At 38.3% G+C, this 22,435-nt stretch overlaps 2 protein-coding genes and 1 pseudogene across 6 annotated transcripts; all 3 read right to left on the bottom strand.

Moving 5' to 3' along the window:
* Positions 1-427: 427 nt before the first annotated feature.
* On the bottom strand, positions 428-5,302 carry LOC103991712 (dol-P-Glc:Glc(2)Man(9)GlcNAc(2)-PP-Dol alpha-1,2-glucosyltransferase). Of its 5 annotated transcripts, XR_010488657.1 has the most exons (9): positions 4,992-5,300; positions 4,787-4,875; positions 4,221-4,554; positions 2,931-3,207; positions 2,346-2,486; positions 2,051-2,249; positions 1,417-1,559; positions 944-1,340; positions 428-692 (listed from the first exon to the last, which is right to left on the bottom strand). XR_010488657.1 is itself a non-coding variant. In XM_018828542.2 (8 exons), the coding sequence occupies exons 2-8, from the start codon at positions 4,807-4,809 to the stop codon at positions 1,081-1,083; spliced, it is 1,377 nt and encodes a 458-aa protein (XP_018684087.2). In that variant the 5' UTR covers positions 4,810-4,875; positions 4,981-5,302; the 3' UTR covers positions 757-1,080. The 5 variants fall into 5 exon arrangements, 4 of the variants coding, with proteins under 4 accessions (XP_018684087.2, XP_009409518.2, XP_009409519.2 ...); XM_018828542.2 differs by lacking the exon at positions 428-692 and having other exon boundaries at positions 757-1,340; positions 4,981-5,302; XM_009411243.3 differs by lacking the exon at positions 428-692 and having other exon boundaries at positions 757-1,340.
* Positions 5,303-5,575: 273 nt separating this feature from the next.
* Positions 5,576-17,668, bottom strand: LOC103991711 (AP3-complex subunit beta-A-like; annotated as a pseudogene).
* Positions 17,669-20,059: 2,391 nt separating this feature from the next.
* Positions 20,060-22,073, bottom strand: LOC135617240 (expansin-A6-like). Its single transcript, XM_065117265.1, has 3 exons — positions 21,667-22,073; positions 21,274-21,592; positions 20,060-20,657 (listed from the first exon to the last, which is right to left on the bottom strand). The coding sequence occupies exons 1-3, from the start codon at positions 21,821-21,823 to the stop codon at positions 20,348-20,350; spliced, it is 786 nt and encodes a 261-aa protein (XP_064973337.1). The 5' UTR covers positions 21,824-22,073; the 3' UTR covers positions 20,060-20,347.
* Between the last annotated feature and the right edge of the window lie 362 nt (positions 22,074-22,435).

Below are 22,435 nucleotides of genomic sequence, written 5' to 3'. Positions count from 1 at the left end.
TGACTTTATCCATCACATTTAATCTGACCTTACTAATCAGCTGTAGATGATTAATCAATACTCTTTTAATAAAGCTAATATACTCTAATCCCATTTATAGATAATACTTTCCTACTCTAATTAGCAATTATTTACAAATAATATGCCAACTCTAGAGTGAGTTATGATTCAATTTAGATTATAAGAGTACTACTATTAATTTAAGCCTAGATATTTTGAATCGATAGATTAGGTTCAACAAGTTAATAGGTTAGTTATCTCATCAAGTCGATCAAGTCGAGTCATGACAGTTCGCAAGGAATTCTTGTATCTCCGCAAATCCACACTCTCTCAATAGACATCCTCTGGATTGCTTGCAAATAATTGCTGTGATGGCTAGTGACTAGATTGTAGTTGCTTCATCAAACTAAACTCTTAGGATAGACAATAGAAGTTGAAGAAGACTTTGAGTTAATCTGTAATGTAAAACTGCAACACGAAAAAATAAAGCAAAAAGAGGTGTCATCAAACACTATTTTGTGCATGCAATGAAACACTGTGAAAATTACATGGTTACATGTTGCAGAACATTTTTGCTTCTGAACTCATTAAGAATAGGCAGACCGTAGAAATTACACCATCGATATAGCCATACGAAGCAGATCATACTTTGGCTGTTGGATCTTCCAAGTCATTGATATAACCATATGACACTGGGAAGGTAAGTTAGCATATCAGTTGCATGGTGAAAATTCAGTGATACAAAAGAAACAGGCAGACCAAGAACCAAACAGATTCCGCAGAAATTAATGACAAACACATTGTTTTCATAAGAATCTCATGAATATATAATCGCTCAAGTTTGGCGGTACTGATGCTTCATTTGTTCATTCAGTAGTGCAGTAAATGTTACACCAAAGTCACAGCAATGCACGAAAAACTTGTACGAGAATTCTTCCATTACCTGGTGCAGTGTGCAGCATGGATATGTTGCAGGTATTCACAGCACTCTTCATCGTAATGTACAAGGATGGTTGAGCAAGTTGACCATTCCTGGCCGGAGCATGCCTGGAATTGAAGCTCTGTAGATACATCACTGAATTACCATATAAATCTCTGAGTGCCAGGCTCATGATCCCAGTGAAACGGTCGAAATAAAAACAAGTACATCGTGAAAATGTTTACAACAGCATAAAGACAACCGATGAGCAGCCAATTACTGGTTTTGCCAATCTTAGAATGAAGAATCAAGAAATAGAATGGTATTGTGTAATATCTGAACTCGATTAGCGGTGCAGGGACCAAAACTAGTGCAGTTGCAATAACATAAGACAACACCCAGATTCTCCTTTGACGTTCCCCTGTTAAATGGTCAAAGTGTGTTAAATTTTGAGAGATCCAACATAAAATTCTCAACAGGATTGCTGGATCACTGACCTAGTATGCTGATAATGAAAGACCATGAATAAACATAAAGTGGGATCAAAAGGTACTTCATCAGCCAGTGCACTTGGATAACCTTCCGCCAAAGATAGAAGGGGTAGTGACGGTTGTCAGCAAGAAGATATGGATGTGCTATGCTGCATCGGAAAATTGAATTTGATAATGAGTCCTACAAATTAATCAAAGTCTATGTTGAATTCAGACTCGCTTACAAATGACTGGAAGTTTTGGCCTCAGGTTACATGCTACCAATAAAATCTAAAAGGATCAAACAAGGAAATTATAAGCTATTTTCATGCAGCTCTATGAGATAGTAAACTTAATTCCTGCTAATGGGTAAGATGTTCAGTTTGCTTTCAGATGATAGGAATCTACAAGACCACATATCCTACTAGTGGCAGAAAAAAGATGAGAAAAAAATTATCATAAGTCCTCATTTTAGTTCCTTCTTTTTGCAGGTGCCTAATTCTTTGACGTTCTTCTCATTTTTATTAATAATCTAGCCTTTCGTCTTGTAGTCCGATGTCATGGATCAACCTATTAGGTGAAAGCATTTGCTAAAGAGACGCAAACCCTAAATAGCTGCATCTAAGTCAAATTGTAAGCAGAACCACCAAATAAGCCTTACCTGAAAAAGAATACTGCAATAAAGCCTATGACAAGAGCCAGTAGTACTTGAAAAGAATAAAAAATCTTGTTCTTTCTAAAAGACTGATAGAGACATGTGGCTTGTGTAAAATGAACAGGACCAAGGGCAGCTGCACAACAAAGACCAAAGTATAACATCTGGGCAAAGTGTGGAGATACAGGATGAGCTTCTTTTGCACCTGCATAATTCAAGGTATGCTATTTAGATTTTTCAAGCATCATACACCACATTCAGATAACTAGATGAATAAGCTTGCCAATTCACTGTGCAGTACCGAGAACTATACTCCCGTTCCAGATGACAAAAGTCACAAATGCCAACAGCACCATCACAAAGGGTGCAAATGCAATGGTGACTTTCCATTTCATATTCCATAACTTTGAGATGACATCCAAGATCTCATCAAAAAAACCTGCTGCACATATCTATTAAATGATAGAAAGCCCTTTGACAAAGAAGAATAAATATGAAGGATAAAAACCAAATGTTTCTACAACTTCGTCTTTTCTTCTGTCTAAAGATATTAAATTACGTTCCATTTATCAATTTAAAAGAAGGACCAATATCTCAAGAAAGAAAAACAGCAAGTTTAAAACTGCTACAAATCAGAAAAGCATGTGCACTATTGCACTATTTAGAGTTAGACTGCTTGAACGCATACCATTTTCTAATGACCAATAGTTCAATGTCACATTCAGAATGACGAAATTATATGTGCCAGTTGATATAGTAGAACAAACTATTCTGGACATATGCTACTTAATTATGGCTTGAGATATATCTTTGACAGAATTTTCAGAAAACAAAAGCTGACACCCGAGTTGAACATATATTCTATTTACAACAGTTTCTACAGTACCTGGAGGATGGTGCAGAGAAAATTTACTTCTTTCGAACACAGATTGTTGGCTGTTGCTGGAGGAATTATGCATCCTTCGCTTTCTCAACCCTGAAGAAATTGGAGTACTTCTGTTGTCGGACAGAAGATCATTGTCCTCAAGCATTGTTTTATGTTTGTTTTGTAGTACAGAATCTTGTCCATATAAGGTTTCGGCATAAGAAACAGCACTATTAGCAGCAATGAAGAACATCCATATAATATTTGTTTGCCGAAACATTGTTGCCAAAGCACCAAGCTGCATGATGAGAGTGTAAGAGAATAATGAATGCAGAAGGAATCCACCACAATTGTTCTTCTCTGCACCTCTCCGTAAGCAAAACTAAAATATAATCTCAAAGCAAACATTTACACAGACATCAATTCACAACTGATAAGACAAGCATCCTTAATTCCTTATTTAAAGTGGACTGGTTTTAAGACAGCATTTTTCTTGTCATAGATCAGTAAGAATAGTCCTCCAAGTTATTATGACAGGGTACTGTTTTCTGTTGCTATCCTCATGCTATTTTTAAGAAAATGGCTCGTGAGAATCATTGCAAACTCAATATTACATGTGGTTTTCCTTATGTGCCATGGCTCAAGCTATAATCTTATATCAATCCTCTTGAATTGATAAGCAAGCAAAATTTGCTAATTATTGCTGATTCAATTCAATTATGTAAGAGTCTTATTTTCTAGTATAGAAATTGTAATGTGTTTAAAGCCTACAGTTTCAAGAGTATGTCTCAACAAGCATGCATTTAGGCGCACATGTGAGTCTACAATTAGTGGACCATAGATGGTGGCTCACCTATACCACTCGCCTCAGAAATACCCTATTCAAGTTAAAGTTACTAAGCTAGCAAGAGCGAAAACTTCACATCACTATGAGCTCTAGTATGATCATGACTAATTTTTCATATCCATAAACATGTTTAAGTGTGAATGGAGATGATTTAATCCTCAGTTCCCATTATAACAAATTTATATTTTTGAAACAAATATAAGACTTTTGTCTTTAATAGTAAAAAAAGAAAGGAGGAATCTAGGAATCGAATGAACCATTTGGCTCAAGAACAAGGCTATTAAGACAGTCAACGTATCACAAACAGGAGGCCATGGAACAATAAATTATAGTGAGAAGCAGCAGTTATTATGCAATGGAATTTCATACATGAATTAATCCTGAATAGTATAATAACTAGAACATGAATGATGTAAAGGTGACCTTAACACCAAAAAAATCATGTTGATAATTGGAATCCATACCATCGCACTGAGCCAGTACTTCCTTTTTAGACTAGCCAGGTACATTGCAAGAACTGCGGTTAGTGAAGCAACATCTGTATAATACAGAAATGTGAAGAACCAGTGAAGTGGATATGATGCTAGTAGAATAGCATAAATTGTTGCCTTCTTTTCATCGAGAGTGGGTCTTAACTGGATGAGCAAATCATAAATTAAAACACTACAGATGACTGCCACAAAAGCATTAGTAGATCGAAGAATCTCAGCGGAACAGATTGAAGACATTGTTGAGGCAAATTTTGCGAACCACATGCTCGGGAACAAAGACGCAATGTAAACGAGCGAAAGATAGTACCTGAAAAATCACAAAAAAGTCACAGCTTCAGCACATAGTTGATTCATTTATTTAAAATAAGAACTTGCGCATCAAAAGCACTGCTAATTCCAACAGACACAAGAGAAGCTAAAACGCATCAAAAGATATATGCTTTATGAAACTTCGATGTGTATCGTTCATAAAAGAAACTAAAGACCCTATTGTCATCATGAGAGATCAAAGGAAGAGGATAAACGTGTGGAGTTCTCACAGGCCGGGAGGAGTGGTGATCATGGGATCCCAGGTCCCGAAGTCCCCTCTGCAGTAGCGCTGCGCCTGAGGGATGTGAAAGATCTCATCCTGACGGGAGAAGAGACAACAGTTAAAGAGGAATATCGCCGAACAACTACCGTGCGTGACCGAAAACCAACCAAAACAAGACGGGACGAGAAGCAGGAGACGGACGGGTGAGCTACCATGTAGGGATCGGGGACGACTCGATCGACCAAGACGGAGATTGGAATGACCCACAAACTGACCACCGCGGCGACGGCTATTCTCCCCATTTTGAGGGGGCTTCAGGGCTCGGGGGAGATGTCCTCCTCGATGGAGTCGGAAAGGCGGACCTCAAACGAGTACACTTGGACACGAAGAACCGCACCAAAGTAGCTTCTATTACACGTTGCACCGGAGATGGTCGAGGGCGTTGAAGCTTCTTCTAATCCAAGGAGGGTTAAGGTTGGACAATTCCCGCGAGGTAGTTGACGGGATAGGGATAGATTCGAGATCTAAGGTCCACGATCTCGTGATGTAATAAAATCTTGATCACATGGCAAGTAGCGTATCGAATTCACCAATGAAAGATTGAGAGTTCGAAAGCATTAATTAATTTAACTTGTAAAAAAAATAAATAAATGTATTATAATTCATTAGCCATTATCCTCCTCCTCCTCATGTATCGGACATCGGACAGCTGACATCTTCTATCTAATAAAAGGTTCTAATGAAGCAATATATTATTTATAAACATCTCGTAGGGATCTTTTATCCACGTTCAATCTGAAAACACCAACATTGACTGCTATATTTATTAATTTAAACATCTGTTATCAATTCTAATACACCACTATTCTTCGGTGTTTTCGACGGGAATCCTCTATTCATTCAACATATTTTCTATTGTTATTTTGTTCTCGGCACTCCACGAGAATCTGCCACAGAAGCAGTCTGATAGGTATAGTCTTGTACATGATTGACAAGAAGGAAACAAGGTAAAGAGAAAAAATATACACATCCAATCTGATCCCCATCACTCAGGTCGACTGCATGAACCCAAGCAGAAGTGAGAGATTAGCCAGTCCGACTTAGCCGCAAAAGTAGGGTAAAGAAACAAAATGTCGACTCGCAACACCACCAATTAAATCTCCACACTGGCTTTCACGAATAGGCCTGAACGGATGAACCATCCATTCACCCATCAGATGACAATCGCTTGGATTATATTGATACACTGGAATGTGGATACAGAACCATGTGCCTCTTGACGGAGCTGCAACCTGACCCGTGAACAAGGCAGAAAAGTGGAAAGAAACCGAGGGAATCATCAACATTCTGCTTTCATTGTAGAAATGCTGCCACTCTGTTCAGCAGGTTAAGGCTGAAAACAGTATCTTCACAGTTGATTTTGACCATGATACCCAGAGGTTCAGAGAACTTGCCCTCAGCTGAAGTAGTAATCAATCAGGCATGGTCTTGAGTTACTCAATATTTCCCCACTGAATCATATGCACGGGCCCTATGCATCGTTGTTGTTGAAAGAAACTGGGATGTCCACACCTACAAGGCAAACATTAGAATTGCTGAGAACCTTAGATGCTAAAATTTGAGATATTAAAATAATTTTATCAGCATGTAGTGAACTTTCATCCTTCTCACTGTCAATCTTCTCCATGCGGTCCCTGAAGGTGCACCTGTTACAAATAATTTCACGAAATTGGTGAAACTTTGCCCAACAGCAAATGGTGCAAACCTTTGAAAGAAGTTTCTCCAATATCCTAATTCCGCACAGCAAATGGTAAATGTTTACTACTGCAAACAACTGTTCATGCTTCCTAGTTTTCTGTTGTATTGATAATTGATATAAAACTCCATGTTCTCTAAAAACCTAAGAAAAATCACCTTTTCCTCTTTCTGTTGCCTAAGATGATAAAATATGTTATGACCTGGTTGATATTTACGGTGGCAGGTTATGACTACACGAAGCAAGGAACAGATAATAACCAGTCTAAAATGAATATATGGCACAGATTTTGTCTATATGTAGGGACAAATCTACACATATAATAGGGCTTATAATTTAAGTGTACATAAGACTTATTAGTTTGACAAATTTATGTGTACAATAGTAATAAAATAAGAGACCATCTTAGATGTGAATATTAGCTTCATTTTTTTCCCCACTTTGTCCTTTTTACTGGTAATAGTGTCATAAAATATGGAAATGAAGCATCAAGAAGTTCCAAGCTTTTCTTGATTTCCAAGGCACCAGGTAGCTGAAGTGTCTAGGTTAAATTGATCGAACTTTTTTAGCATAAATTTGTATTCTATTTAGCGGCAGAAGGCAACAGTTCCACGCTTGCAGATGCTTTAACTTTTAGTAAAAATATGAATTTAAGTTATAACACTATTGAAAAAAATATAAATTTTCAAATGAAATATGTATACAAGTAATGTGTTTACTGCTGTCAATTTATAATTGTCTTATTATGTACTGAATTTTCATAGTCAGAGGTGATTAGATGATAATACATTAAACTTAAAATGAGATCAACAGTAACCAGCATATTTTGCATCTTTAAATGTCCTATTGCCACCCCAGATATACTAGAAGGAATAAAGCATGTTTTAGTTTGTACATTTTTCACTTAACATGGAGAACTGTTCTTACTCTGTTCATAATCTGAGTTACATTTAAGAGTTCTTTCACACATTATAGTCATCAGACTACCACTAAGGATATTCAACAATGAAAAACTTCAAAATCAGAACAAAGGAATACACTGACCTCTTTGAATACTCAAACATCCTAGGTAATTGACGTTCCTTCTCTATAAATGCATTCAATCTCATGGAGAGCGGTCTAAGAAAATACCCAATATCAGGCCACAGCTTTGCCAAATACTTTTTCCCATTACATAACACAGCCAACTTAAATGGCAGAAGATGATGATGGAAACGGACTTGAATGACTTTCTTCACCCTCTGACTTGGATCTAGAGAGGCAATCTCTTCAATAGAAAGTATACATGGAACAATATCAGTTGGAAGCAGGCTACAAATGAAACAAGAAAAAGAACATCGTGAGTATATAAAGGATGACCAATTAATAAATTTCATACGATGCAAATTTTACTATACTCAAAAATTAAAATCAAAATTCAAAAAACAAACAGATAATGTGACATGGAACATGAGAGCACCTTTCAGTTTCTCTCAGCAGTTGATATGAAGAATGAAGAATCTAGAATCTGCACCCGATGTAGATTCTCCATCTTCCAATGCTATCGTTACTAATGGTTCAGAAGTGCAGTTCTAAAAAAAAACCTCAATTAGTACTAGTACTGGTGATACAGTTGAAATTTCATATGAAAAGGCATAGTCCGCCCTCAAGCCATTACTATTTGTAGGATCAAGCAGCATGTGGAGCTTAGGTGTAACAGTACAATTAAGATTGTTAATAGATATTCTGCCAGAAGGTGGTTGAGGCATCTGTGTGGATGTCAAACCAGGTCGCTCATCCAGCCATGACTCCAATGATGACTTAGATAGCAACTCTGCCAAATCTGTAGAGATGAATGCAGATAAATTTTCCTTGGCACTTTGACTTGCTTGATCATAATCAGCACTAGCATAAGAAATATTAATTAGAGTGTTTTCTCTGTCATCTCGGGTATCACGCATCCTCACCAAAGAAGAATGTTCAATTTCATTTGAATTACTTGCAGTTATGTCCCCCTCACCATCTGACTTAATGACAGAATGATGAGAATCGTAGACAGAACCACTTTCTTCAAATAAGGATCCAGAAGATATATCAGGGTCATCTGTTCCAAATGAATTGCTTTTGTCCATTTTCAGATCTGGTTGCTTGGTCTCATAGCCAAACTCTGTACAGAGATTGATATTTTTAGCATGCAGACTACGAGGTTGAGGAAGAGGTTCATAACCAGGAGCAGCATGAAAGACAATCTGTGACAGAGATCCAGGAAGGTAAATCCGCAAGCTTTTTGCTATCCCCGAATGTATTTTTCCACTAAAAATCTTTTCCGCAAACTCATGATGAATCCCTCCATTCTGCAGTGCAAATGAGGTAATCTCTTCCTCTGATGACAAGGTCAAATTGCAAGTTTTAATATGAAACAAGCACGATCTCGCACATCATAATTCAAGTCGTACTTTGACAATTCAATAATATAGCTCAGAATCTTTCTAAATGTCAACAAATCTTCTCCATGAGCACATAATAAAACCTGAAAAATAAAACCGACGAGAAAAAAGATTTAACAGATTCCTCAGTTGGACCAATAGAAAGCACACAGCTGATAGGACACTACCTGGTTAGAAGATATAAAAAGATATTTTCCATTCCAAATCATGGGAAAAATTATATGACTATTTTTTCAACATTAACTAGTTAAAAGAAAATGTATTCAGCATTTCCAGATCAAAGAAAACGATATTTTGGTGATTTTTATTATGCTGATAAAACTTACTCAAGAGTGATACTTGCTAAGTTATAATAACAATTATTTCTGTTTGGTAGTAGTTGAGCATTAACAATATAAATCATTGACCAACTCAATATCATCTTATAATTTCACCATCCTGGCTTATTTTTGCCCTTAATTAATATGACATAACTAAAGAATTGGGTACGAATTACATCTCCTTGTTGACACAAAAGGATTCACTTCTGAAAAAAGAAAAAGAACATGGTTACCAAATTGCAGTTTTTTCAAATGTTCCTAACCACTGCAAAGCTCCTACTTGATTTTCTTGGTGAATCACATATAGATCCATAACCATACTATCATCATCATGTAACCCTTTCTACTCGATCAAAAGATAAAAAAATCTTCAAGAAGTTCTATCTCCTTATGCCTATGAGAATATAGCAGCTCTATATGTTTTAACTTTTAACTCATAGTCACAACTCCAAGTTTTAAGAAATGATTAGCTAAGGTCAAAATCTTATAATCTGAAAAAATCCATATAATTTTCAGAATTTGAAGAAATTTCAGAACAAAACAAATAACCAAAATAACTTAAGATTATATGGATCTAAAAACTTTAACAATCTTGTATAAAAATAAGCATGGAAAAGGAAATAGAGATGTAGAGTGAAAGTGGGAAAAATGCCAGCATTTTAACAATAGATAACATAGCTAGCTTGTAGCTATATCTTTTTCCTGAATTATGCGAGATTTAGTCAGAAACACACATCAAGTCTATTAATGAAAGAATAACTTTCAATAGATTGTGTGTCAATTCAGTTTTGATCAATTATTTGGAGAAACATTAAGTCAAGTAAATAGTTGGTGAACAACTCAAGTCATGACTTTTAAATAATTCAGAATCATGCACTATGGCTTTACCAAGGAAGATTTCATCAACATGGTTAAAATAGATGCAAGATATGTTGATTGTCCAATGTACTGAAGTGACACTATGTCGGTCCTACTGAGTATTGATTGTTTGTGTAATTTGACCAGATAGAATATGTTGATAAACTTGGCAAGACAGTGATCATTAAATGTGTACAATGTGCAAAAGAAATGGTGATAAAGAAAGATCACTAATATTAGTTTATAGACCTAATGCAAGAAAGAGAACTAACACCAGAAAGGACAAAATAAATCCAACTTAGGATATCAATACAGACAGTAGATTACACTACACGTGTTTGGAAATAATATTCCACTCTATGTAACAAGTCCATGCAACGTAGATAAGTACCTTAGCAGAAGTATTCAGTATCTGAAGGCTGAAGCTTTGTTTCAAGCTCCTCTGACATAAAAGTCCATGCGAGTGACTTTAGTACACTTGGTACTACTTTGGGGATAATCTGTCCAACAGAGTTATACTCTCCTATAATCCAAACGATCAATGCACGTGCTGCAGGCTATTTTACTTTGTCCAAATTGCATGCTAATCGAACAATCACCTTCATATGAGACATATAATGAGAGAACAAAAGGCAGTAGATAATAAATTGTAACTACAACATGAATGAAAATTAACTGGATAAGCCATAAGGTCCAATATACATTCAATACACAAGTAAAAAGAAACTTGCATAAGCAGGAAAAAAAAATTTAGTATTAGAATGCTTTTAGAAAGGAACAATATACACATTTAGGATTTTCATCATTCTTGATCTAGAACAAACGAACATATAGTCTCCCTCCCCCCTCCTCTCCCCCCCCTCCCCCCCCCCCCAAATAAAAAAAAACATAAAACACCCTCCCCCGACAAGAAAAAAAACGGTTTTAGATACTTTCCTGCCTATTATAGAAGTGTCACTCCCGCTTTACCAGTAGAAAAAACATGATATGAAATCAACATCTGGGAAACTACAATACAGCTTACTGAGTCAAGCTATTTTCATGAATGCACAGTTCACAAGATGACATTGCTCTACCACACTCCAAATTATTTAAAGTGTGTTTAACAATAATGCTTCAACTAAATCCCAAAGACAAAAAGCAAGAAATTGGTTGGCACCCTGCTTGCAAATGACTTGTATTGTCCATCTGCAGTACACAATTCAAAGGCCCTAGGAAAGTAAAATGTTATGAATCATTTATTAGCTTTCTTGATGCTCAATAAATTGTGTACCAGACATTCAAGAAGATGTTTCATGCTCACTTTTAAATCATATAGTAATTAAAATAGAGAAGACATATCCAACCTAGGGGTGATGGATACTTTAGCCCTAACAAGGCACTCCAAAAGCAACAAACCAAAAATAAGATAACTGCAAGACAGCAAATGCTCAATGTTACTCGTATGTAGACTTTGTATCTATACTGATTATTATCAGGTTTACAGTTTAAAGTTCTCTATATACATCAAACATTAATATCTGAAATTTCCTATTCATTTGCTGGATTTTAGTTAGTTAAAGTTAGCACTCTGAGTAACGATATTTTTGATAAAGTTATAACATAATACTGTCAATCACATGTTTCTCGTGCAACAAAAAGATTTAAAAACTTCTGCATTTCTTTCATAAGCATATTTAGAGGAAGAATCGGAATTGAAGTCATATTCTGAAAGAAGGTAGCTTCAATTGATCATACACCTTAAAAAGAAGTTCACAGATAGAAAGGACATAGTAGTTTAATGTAACGTATGAAATAGGCAGCTAAAACAGTACCTCGAACTCCTCCAAAATGATTGGCACTGATGACTCTGTGGCTATAGTGGATAGTATCTCAAGCTTCAAGGCTCTGGTTTGGTATGAATCTGAGCTACATACAAAAAATTCTTCATAATATTGTGAAAAGATTTGAGGAGCTGCTTTGGCAAACACTAATGTGTTACAGAGAATCTGAACAAACAACAGAAAAACTAATTAGTCTGTCTCATATTCCATCCCAAAGTTAGCACTGGAGCATAGGCCAAATGGCTACTTAAGCTATGATAGAACAAATATCTTTGGCTTAACAAATAAATACAAATACTGGATATCTGCATGTGTCGATTATATAATCCAAGTTATTGTCAAGAATACACGATGTAGATATATAAGGAACTTAGCTAGTACTAAAAGATCATGGGTGAGCTCAACTGTGGCAGTTGTGGCATATTTAGGAGGTGAGTAGTTAGGAAGCATTCCTAGTCATAACTCATAAGTTGATCAACGATCAACATGACTCTTCATTTGCAAAAAACAAATTCCATGTAGAGTTTTGAGCTACTAATGGCTGTAATTATCTACCATTGACTTAGCTAAGAGACGAAACCCATTCAGGGTGATGATATCAAGAGGAAGGCCAAAGATAATACATTCCCTTGGTCATTTTTTGGGTAAGCAGTGGAGGGTCTTTGTATAGATCCTTAAATATATTGCCAGGATAGTTCTCAACCACAGAATTAAGAAGTACTACCAAATCTTGAGATGAACCTCTAATGGACTACAGCAAGGACAGGACCTACTTAAGGCATATTTATTAACTAACTTAGATTCCTATATTTGCTATAATTGATTGTTTTTATCCAATTCTGGTTAGTTGAATCACCACACATGTAATATTGTCATTTGGTAAGCATAGAAATGCAAATTGCTGATCAACTCAGAGACATCCTTGCTAGGCAAACTATTGGTGAATGTACCAGTATATAGAATTTTGGCTTGGAACTCCCCTAAGTTTTCTGACACATGCAAAATCCTAAACCAAAAGGGGTGATTCTATGTGATCATTCATTTCCAATACACAAGAATAAGCAAATGATCCAACTCAAATAACTACTGTAGCATAGAAACCATTCTCATGAACCTGTAACATACAACTAGTGAGAAATATGGTAGACTAACCAAATCATGCTCAAACGGTAGAGCAAAACCCAACCCCATGATGCTCACGCCCATGAGGTTGCAACATCAAACTAATGTGAAATTTAGTAAACTAATCAAATCATGTTCAATCAATATCCCAAACCCCAACACCATGATGCCCACACTAGAGAGAGAGATGTAAAACATCTTGATGTGTGTTGAATAAAAGATCAAGCATGGGATAGCAATTCAACTTGGTGCTCTTGCCGGATTCAAACTAGGATGAAACAATATTACTGCTTTCCTATGTAATAAGATGGGGGATCACCATTTCAAAATTTAGATATTGCAATATTGACTCTGCAGTGTAAAAGATGGACTTGAAAAAAGGAACATCAAATGTTGGTAGTTAAGAAGGTACATCAAAAATATTAGTATAGCTGAGATGAAAATCAAACCCAAAGAAAATAAGTGTGCCCTCATGGGGGACGTTGTATCTTTAAAGTATGTTCCCAAAAGATGATGCATGTGAAAACAATATCCAGTGTGCTAGAAAGGTAAGGTTCAGAAACAATTTAAAACTAGACTCTGCAGTGTAAAAGATGGACTTGAAAAAAGGAACATCAAATGTTGGTAGTTAAGAAGGTACATCAAAAATATTAGTATAGCTGAGATGAAAACCAAACCCAAAGAAAATAAGTGTGCCCCCATGGGGGACGTTGTATCTTTAAAGTATGTTCCCAAAAGATGATGCATGTGAAAACAATATCCAGTGTGCTAGAAAGGTAAGGTTCAGAAACAATTTAAAACTAGAAATGAGGTATAGCAACATAGAGACAATGTCAAAAGAAAAAAAACAATTTCCTAGCCAAGAAGGACTGAGTTTTTTTTTCAACATCAGAGAAATGAGAAAACTAACAAATAATACGTCTAACAAGCCTTATCGTTGAATTGTAGATAAACACCACTTAGACACCTTTGATGGAAAGTTAATCTACATCCACATCAAAGAAGCAAATAGCTCATTTACTTATGTCATTCCATACATTATTTACTTCAGATGAATATTATAAGTCCATTGTTTTATTTACTTTTGCACCCTATTTGGAAAATGAAAACCCCCCTAATAGCTAATCTCCCCATCAAATTATGGTTTCATTATCTTCAATAAGGTTGATTATTTTAAGCAAGTTTATAGCCGGAGTCAATTGATGTCATAAACAATTGGTGACAGCCAAATAAAGTAAGCAATAAATGTGGCAACTGGCTTCTATAGATCAAGATGCCAGTAAGTAAGAAGCATATACAAGACATTTATTCATTAAAAGAATTGAATAGAATCAGTAAACAGACAGTAAAAGAGATAAATTGCAATGCATGACAACCTGCAGTATGACTAAATATTTTTTGAAAAGGAGATACCAGAACAAGCCAATCTAGCAAAAGCATTTGAGCACCAAAGGGCAAGACCAATATATATATTTTTAAAGAAAGTAATCACTTGCCACATATTTGGAGGCTTGGAATGATCTTAGAATAAACAGAATGGGCTTGATGATCCTCTCAACTTCCTCCCTCAGGGCCATAATCCAATGAACTGTTGCAGCTCCAAATACAACTGCACTGTTATGACTCCATAGGAAGGGTGATGCACACTGCAAGAGAATGTCAACATCATCATTGGTGGTAGAAGTTAGAGGGAGGTCCAAATTATTTTCTCCTTTCATGCGTCCAGCCTGGGTTAAACAGTCCCTTTGTCCTTCTATATAACATTTACACATTGAACTAATACTGGAGTCACAAGCCATACCTGCCAAGGAACAATGATGATTATTTGACATACCAACAAAAGCTGCAAAATTCTCATCCTCTTGAGAAGTTAACACTGAGTTTGAAGGAAACATAATGGATGCTTTGACAAGTTCATGTCTAGCTACGACATATCTTAAGAGGATCTTAATTAAAACAATCTGGCTCCACTCCCCAACATCTGGGAGTGTCTCACATAACCTTCTAAAACTTTTAGCAATTAAATATAGCCTGGATGGGCAAACAGGCTTAAAGGCTACAGAAGCAGCTCCAACAACTCCAGGGGAATGATCGCTTAACAAGCTATCCACAAGTTGCAAAAAGTAACAAAAATCAACTACTCTAAAAATTAAATCCAATGATAAAATTCTTCTCTGTTTCTTTCAGGTCCTTTTTTGTGTAAGAATGGGAGCAGGGTGAGCTAACCTCCTCAAGGGCAGCACTGTCTTCATCATGGTGCAAGTCATATAACTTTGGAAGTGCATAGGCAGCACATCTCCAGACATAGGAAGATGGATCTCTAGCACACTTACTAATAGCTGCCAACACAAGTGGTGCTACTGCATGTAAACAGATTCCTGCCATAGTGTGAAGGGCCCATGCACGGACTACAGGATTCGTATCTGATAAATAGACAGGAGAGCTTCATTCTGTCGCCTGATAAGAACAATAAAATACTTAAATGGGCAAAGCTGGCTATTGCTGCATCAGCTTCATGCTGTTCATCCTCCTTACTGGAGATAAGGCAAACAAAAAAATAAAAGACAAGAAAAAAGGAGGTGCGGGTTCCACATAGAGGCAATTACCCTCAATGTAACTGCCAAAAGACAGAAGTAGATAAGGAGATTAGAATAGCTATGCTGTGTATATTCAGCAGTAAATTAGGAGATCAGGGTAAAAATATTTTTTGTCTATTCAGCAGAAGAAAAAAAATTCTGATTTAACCAAAGTTAGTCAAAGAAATCAAGAATTCACTAATTGTGATGCTACATTGTCGCAATAATGCAGAGAATACAGAAAGAGTACAAACTTAAGATGAGCAGCTCCTATCCTTCTGTCAACTTGCTTTTTGAGGAAAATAGCCAAATATACAACGAGTATCCAACTTCGGTTTGATATTATGTTGCCGTGAGTTTTAAAGGTAATATTTTGTGATCACCAAGAGGTGCTATAAGTGACATATTTCAGTTGAATTTTTTCACCAGATAAAAGTTTTGAAGGCATTCCTCTTGTTACAACAAGCTTACGTTGAGAATGATAATATTCCATACCATCCAATTCCCTCCAGAAATGGTTGAATATCCCAGGCTTACATCAACCAATCATTGTAAGGATCTAAGGTGATAGGCAGTAAGAATATTTATACCAATAGTTGTGATGTCTATCAAAACCTAAATTAACGATCTCTTAACTAACAACTGTGCATTGAAAGCCACTCTCCTATGTAAAAACCAAAAAGACTCAAAAGAGATGAAAATTGATGACATACACAAAATGAGCAGAGACACAACACAACCAGAGTTGACAGATGCTAGTAACAAACTAGAGTCTTCCGGTCAGTAACCAAAATAATTGGTTTATATGCTCATCATCGGTCAATCGAGGAAAACATTATCTGACTGTTGGTTCTTTCATCCAGAAAGTAATCGGACAGTCACTCCTTTTACTTCTCTTTCCTGGATCCAGGGAACTCACTCTTGAAACTGATTTTGTTAGCCCCCTTCTCTAAAGTCTAGACTCCCCTACCCAGAGAAGCAAGGCAAAGCATGGAAATTCTCTATAACTGTAAGAAACTAAATTGAGTGAAATTTGATTTGTCGGTATGCGGTCCTACTTCTCACATCAGGGCAGTTGACACATTCAAGAAGGGGAGGAAAAATAAGACACAGATGCAATCGCTTCACCATCAAATATGATATCTATGAAAACGTTGCATTCTGATCTATCACAAGATAAGAAGACAATCAAGCAACACAATTAAAGCAATTCAAGAAATAGGGAGAAGCAACTTAAATCCATAAATATTGATCAATTAAGGTTCTTGATTACAAGAACCGGTCCCTTCTGAAGGTGATTTCCTGGAACACCCATGCAAGATTCTCAAGAACTGCAGGGCAGAGAGGGAGAGCAAGCATACTTTTCGGCGCAATGAAGTAGGTACATATACACGAGTTTCTTGACCTCCAGCGACTGCGACGCCACGTTCTTGACGACCTAAAGAAGTCAAACACCCGAGGAATTCATCGACATCAATTCCACGAGGGTCGGTTTAACAAAAGAGGAGGACGACTAGGAAGAAAGGGGGACTGAGAGCAGAACAGAGCGGATCAAGACCTGCGGGTAGTGGTGGGAGACGTCGGCGCCCTGGGCGAGGAGAGCCAGAAGGCGCTTAAGGGCGTCCACCTTCTCGGAGTCGAAACGGCTATCGAGAAGGGGGGGCGATGTTGACGTCATCGGGGTCGTCGTAGTGGTGGGCGTCGGTGCCGATGCGGAGCACCAGCGACGACGCCTTGCTCAGGCTCTCAGCCGTTGCTCCGAACTGAGGAATCATCGCACCTCGCGTACCTCCACCTCCCGGCGGAATTCACACCCCGCTCGTCTTCCGGCCGCGGCAAGACGCAACGAGAGGGAGAGAACGACATCATGGGGCTTTAAGATGTGCGAACAGGCTTGATTGTAGCTTTAAGTGTCGTACCTGTGCCTCTAGACGGCGGGATGTCTACCGCTATCTCCTGTACCGTCGAGTATTACCAGGAAGACGATCTGTGTGACCCGGGTCGGATCGGGATCGAATGGGAAGGCTAAATCGGGTCGGCCCCAGCCAGATCCGTTCTGTTTATGGGCTATGAAATCATGATCCTGATCCGATCCGATCCATTGGGCCTATAATAAGATCCAACTAATGATATCCGTGATAAGTTTCCTCAAATGCAAATAATACAAATAATATTCAAATTTTATAAATAATCGTGGATTCTTCATATTGTAGATAGATATATATATATATATATATATATATATATATATATAGTAATTCTTGTGTAAAATTATAAAGATATATTTTTTGTTATTTTTCACATGCATGAGAAGTTTATATACGACATAGTAATCGAAACATAATTAGATTTTGGAAAAAAATTTGTTATTCTACTATTTCGTAAATGAAACCACCAATATATTTATTAATGTTAGATTATTATTTATTATTGATGATATTATTTTAGTTGATAAGAGCATAGATAAAATTACTTATAAACTTGAGTCACGAAGGTAATCATTAGAAACTAAATGTTTTAGAATAAGTAGTGCTAAATCTGAATATATATATTTATATATATGAGATACAGTAATTCTAGGAATAGATAAGAGAATATAATTAAATTAGATATTCATATTATTTTAGATCAATTATTTAATAAGATAGAGATATCAATAAAAATATTATTTATATGGTAAAAATATAATAGTTAAAATAGTAAAAAGCATCGTCATAGAATACCTTTGAAATTTAAAAAATATAAGATAATTATGAGATTTATAATATTTTATAGCTTTGAGTATTGAGTAATTAAGAAATAACATATATAAAAAATTGTTATTACCAATATGAGAATGTTGATATTGACGTTTGGAGTTACTAGAAAAAATTAAAAAATATAAGATAATTATGAGATTTATAATATTTTATAAATCTAAGTATTGAGCAATTAAGAAACTATATATATATATATATATATATATATATATATATATATATATATATATATATATATATATATAGATATATAATATTGTTGCCGATACGAGAATGTCGAGATGGATATTTGGAGTTACTAGTAAAGATAGAAAAAAATATTTTTATTTATGAACAACTAGATATCATTTTGATAGAAAATAAAATGAGAAAATTTTATTTAAAATAGTGCAAAAATATACTTAAGAGACCTACTGATACAATAATCCAAAGTTGATGTGAGATAGAAAAAATATTCTTTTATTTGTGAATAACCAGCTATCATTTTGATAGATGATAAAATAAAAAAAATCATTTAAGATATTACAAATATATACTTAAGAGTCCTTCGGATATGATAGTTAAAAGAGATGAAATGATTAATATTAATAAGGAAAGAGAGAGAAAGACATAAAAAAAAATTAATAAAATTTATAAAAAAAATAATATTTTAAACTTAATTAAATATATGAATTTTTACGTATGTCAATGACGATAAAAAAAAAAAAATCTACCTAGTCAACCTAAAATAATTGAGGGTTACAACCATTATTTTTGTTGTTGTGGGAGTATTAGTTATAGCAATAATAGATTAATAGATCCACTTTGCATAAATTAATAGATCCTTATTTGCTTTGGTTTTTCCTTCTTTCTCTTCATCTAACCATATTATATATGATTTCTCCAAACCGGTCATCGTGGATAATTGAATAACCGCGACAACAATTATTTGTAGATCTCCACTAAAATAATTGAGACAAAACCAATATAATTGAACATTAATTTTAGTCACAATCTAATTAAATCTTATAATCTTGGATTGGAATAATCTATCTTTTGTCAGAATTACGTAAGTCAGCTTATGGTGTAACGATAACGATGATGATGATGATGACATGGATTTCACATCATCTTATTGATGTGTTGGTCCCATCCACAACAGGACTCTCTCGCACATGCAGCTGCGTACTCGCAGCTCTCGGGTTGGCGGCGACGCTGCAAGAGAACATGGGTTGCAGGTGAAGGCCACCATCCCCAGATCATGTGCAGGAATCGTCTGAAGAAGCTGGTCGTCTGCAAGCTCCATGCCTGCGGTCTCCATCGTCATGCAGAAGCTCTGTGCATGTTGTTTCACTTCCTTTTTGTGTGTGTGTGTGTGTGTTATAGGTCGTTCACTGGTCACCCACACACAGCTGGGGATGTCTCTGAAGCATAGGTAGAAAGGAGGGAGGCACATGGAAGATCTCTGTGTAAGACTGCTGCATGATAGATAGGCCCAACCCCCACTCCGAGAGGCCACTGTGTCCTGTCAACGTTATTTCACTCGTTCCAACAACAGTTGTGAGATCTAACAGTGTCAGATGAGTTGTTCTCAAAATATCTATTTTTCTTAGATTTAATGGGAATTTTATATTGATAAATATCGAGAGAATCTAATGATATATGCATTTGAATCTAATTTATAACTTAATATTGAATTGATGTGCTTACACTTATGACGGGGCTAAAATGACGATTAAGACGCATGATATGTTAAGCAGCTGCGGGCTACACGCTCCAGTTTTGAGCTGCAGCCACTTCAACTGCTGCCTTGATTGCTACTGCTGCTGCTGCTACTACTCGGACGCGTGCAAACTCCCGCAAGCCTTCTACTTCTTCTTCGTCTCTTGGGCGGAGGGATCACTCAAAATAAAGACGCCATGGGAGATAAGGTGGAGGTGGGGGGGAGTTCAGACGCGGAAGTTCTTGCCGGAGAAGGTCTGGCCGAACTGCCAGGAGGCGGGGGCGATGTTCCAGGAGGTGGAGGTGCGGTGGTCGCTGCCGGTGACGCGGAAGGAGAGGGACTGGCCGACGAGGACGGCGTTGGACTGCCAGTTCTGGCCCCAGTTGCGGGACATGGCGATCCAGCCGGAGAGGGTGCCCTTGACGCTGGCGCGGACGATGTCGCCGGCGCCCGCCACGTTGGTGATGAGCACCAGGTTGAAGTACTGGAACCCGTTGATGGTGAACCGTATCCCGCCCGACTTCCTGCACGGCACCCTGCGCCACAAGTTCCATCGTCAGATCAATGCGTCGAGCACTTGGAGCATTGCGTCCGATCGTAGTGGAGGAGGGCGGAAGACGGCGTCGAACCGGACGGTCTGTGAAGGGTGGCCAGGGGGGCACGTGCCGCTGTCGACTGCACGGTCTCCCATGCTCACGCGGTTTGGGGACGCGTCTTGCTTGTTAAAATGCGTGAGAGAGACACGGATGGTGGGACAAGGAGTCACGGGCGGGAGAGAGGAGGGGATTGGGTGGCTGGAGAACATGTCATGTATGTGGTCACCAACGAGGGACCATTAAATGCGCCTTTCAACATCTTTCGAGTCTTTCTAATGATGCTTATTGGTTTATATTGTGATCCAATCGCAACTGTTGTCGATTTAATTACATGCCAAAACTGGGTAAACAACACTCGATGGCTTAATTAAGGAAGCTAAGTGTGGTACGAATGAGGCAATGCGGGAGCGGGTCGTGGCCTCCCTGAGAATGACAGTCCAACTAATGGTGGGGAAGAAAACGAAGACGTTAACTATGGATTACTACTGGTTGAAAGGGGGTGATGTGATTGTTGTGCGGAGGGGATCTACGATGGGAGAGGAAGAGGCGTAGGTACCTGCGGAAGGAGACGGGGACGATGCCGGCGCGGTACTCGGCGATCTTGAGGAACATGGGCATGGCGAGGTCGAAGTGGGGGCGGGGCGGGTTGCACCAGCCGCCGTTGTCGGAAGGGAGGGCGTAGTTGGGGGGGCAGAAGTTGGTGGCGGTGATGAAGATGGAGGGGTTGCCGCCTTTGCACCACCGGGGGTCGTCCGCGCACTTGATCTCGAAGCAGGCCCCGCATCTCAGCCCGTCGTTGTACAGCGCAGTGCTCAGCGCCGCCGTCTCGACGCCGTACCCCTGGCTGTAGAGGTTCCCATACCCACACGCCCCTCCTGCAACCAGCGACGGAGTCAAACAGGCAAAATGGAGGTGGGTGGCGAGGGGAGGGAGGCGAGAAGGGGCGTACCCATGGTTCCGGAGGCGTCGCTGCCGCCGTAGAAGGTGGCGTGGGCGGTCTGCCAGGGGCCGCCGGTGTAGACGCCGGGGATGCGGGCGTCGGCCAGCAGCGCGGAGGAAGCGAGGACGAGGGCGACTGTTACGGCCAGGGCGTGGCGGAATGCCATGTGTGAAGGGTGAGAGAGAGAGAGAGAGGACAAGGGGAGGGTGAAATGAATGAGTGGCAGGAGAGAATGGGGAGGACGGTGGGCTATTTAAAAGCTAGTGAGGTGAGGTGAGGTGAGTGTGAAGACTGAGGAGGAGGAGTAATAATAGCAGAGCAGTGAGTGAGTGAGAAGGCATCAATGCCCCTTCTCTTATGGCGAAGTAAACAAGAGAGAGTAGAAGAAGCATGACAGAGGAGAGAGAGAGAGAGAGAGAGAGAGAGAGAGAGAGCACAAAGTTTGGAGGGTAGCTGGTGAGGTAGATACTGCTACTCTCCTATTGCTGCTTGGCAACGGCAACGGCAATGGCAATGCGAAGACTGTACCGTTTGGACTGTTGCAGAGATGTGGAACCAAGCAAGTGATGGTTGGCGAAGGGGAAGAGAACAAGGCGAGTAGAGGAGAAAGGAACGGAGCAGGGAAACACCACAGTTGCAGTGGAGCCGTGGGGGCCACCCTCATCTGCTGGGAACAAAAGAGGAGCAATCTATCTTAGATCCGTTGCTTTGGACCGACCCGCCCAAGCCGGGTTTAACCCCGTACCGGCTCAGCACACACCCCCCAACCTTTTTTTTT

Source organism: Musa acuminata, chromosome BXJ2-7, assembly GCF_036884655.1.
Source record: "Musa acuminata AAA Group cultivar baxijiao chromosome BXJ2-7, Cavendish_Baxijiao_AAA, whole genome shotgun sequence".
Taxonomy (NCBI): Eukaryota; Viridiplantae; Streptophyta; class Magnoliopsida; order Zingiberales; family Musaceae; genus Musa; species Musa acuminata.
The sequence above is the reverse complement of the archived record's forward strand: the minus strand, read 5'-3'. Positions and strand labels throughout refer to the sequence as shown.

Coding starts and splice junctions, on each gene's coding strand:
- LOC103991712 (XM_009411243.3), bottom strand. CDS start 5,081: ATGGGGAGAATAGCCGTCGCCGCGGTGGTCAGTTTGTGGGTCATTCCA. Junction 3,208..4,220: donor AGTACTGGCTCAGTGCGATG/GTATGGATTCCA, acceptor CTCATCATGCAG/CTTGGTGCTTTGGCAACAAT. Junction 2,487..2,930: donor TTCTCTGCACCATCCTCCAG/GTACTGTAGAAA, acceptor AGATATGTGCAG/CAGGTTTTTTTGATGAGATC.
- LOC135617240 (XM_065117265.1), bottom strand. CDS start 21,823: ATGGCATTCCGCCACGCCCTGGCCGTAACAGTCGCCCTCGTCCTCGCT. Junction 21,593..21,666: donor CGACGCCTCCGGAACCATGG/GTACGCCCCTTC, acceptor CGCTGGTTGCAG/GAGGGGCGTGTGGGTATGGG. Junction 20,658..21,273: donor GTCCCCGTCTCCTTCCGCAG/GTACCTACGCCT, acceptor CTTGTGGCGCAG/GGTGCCGTGCAGGAAGTCGG.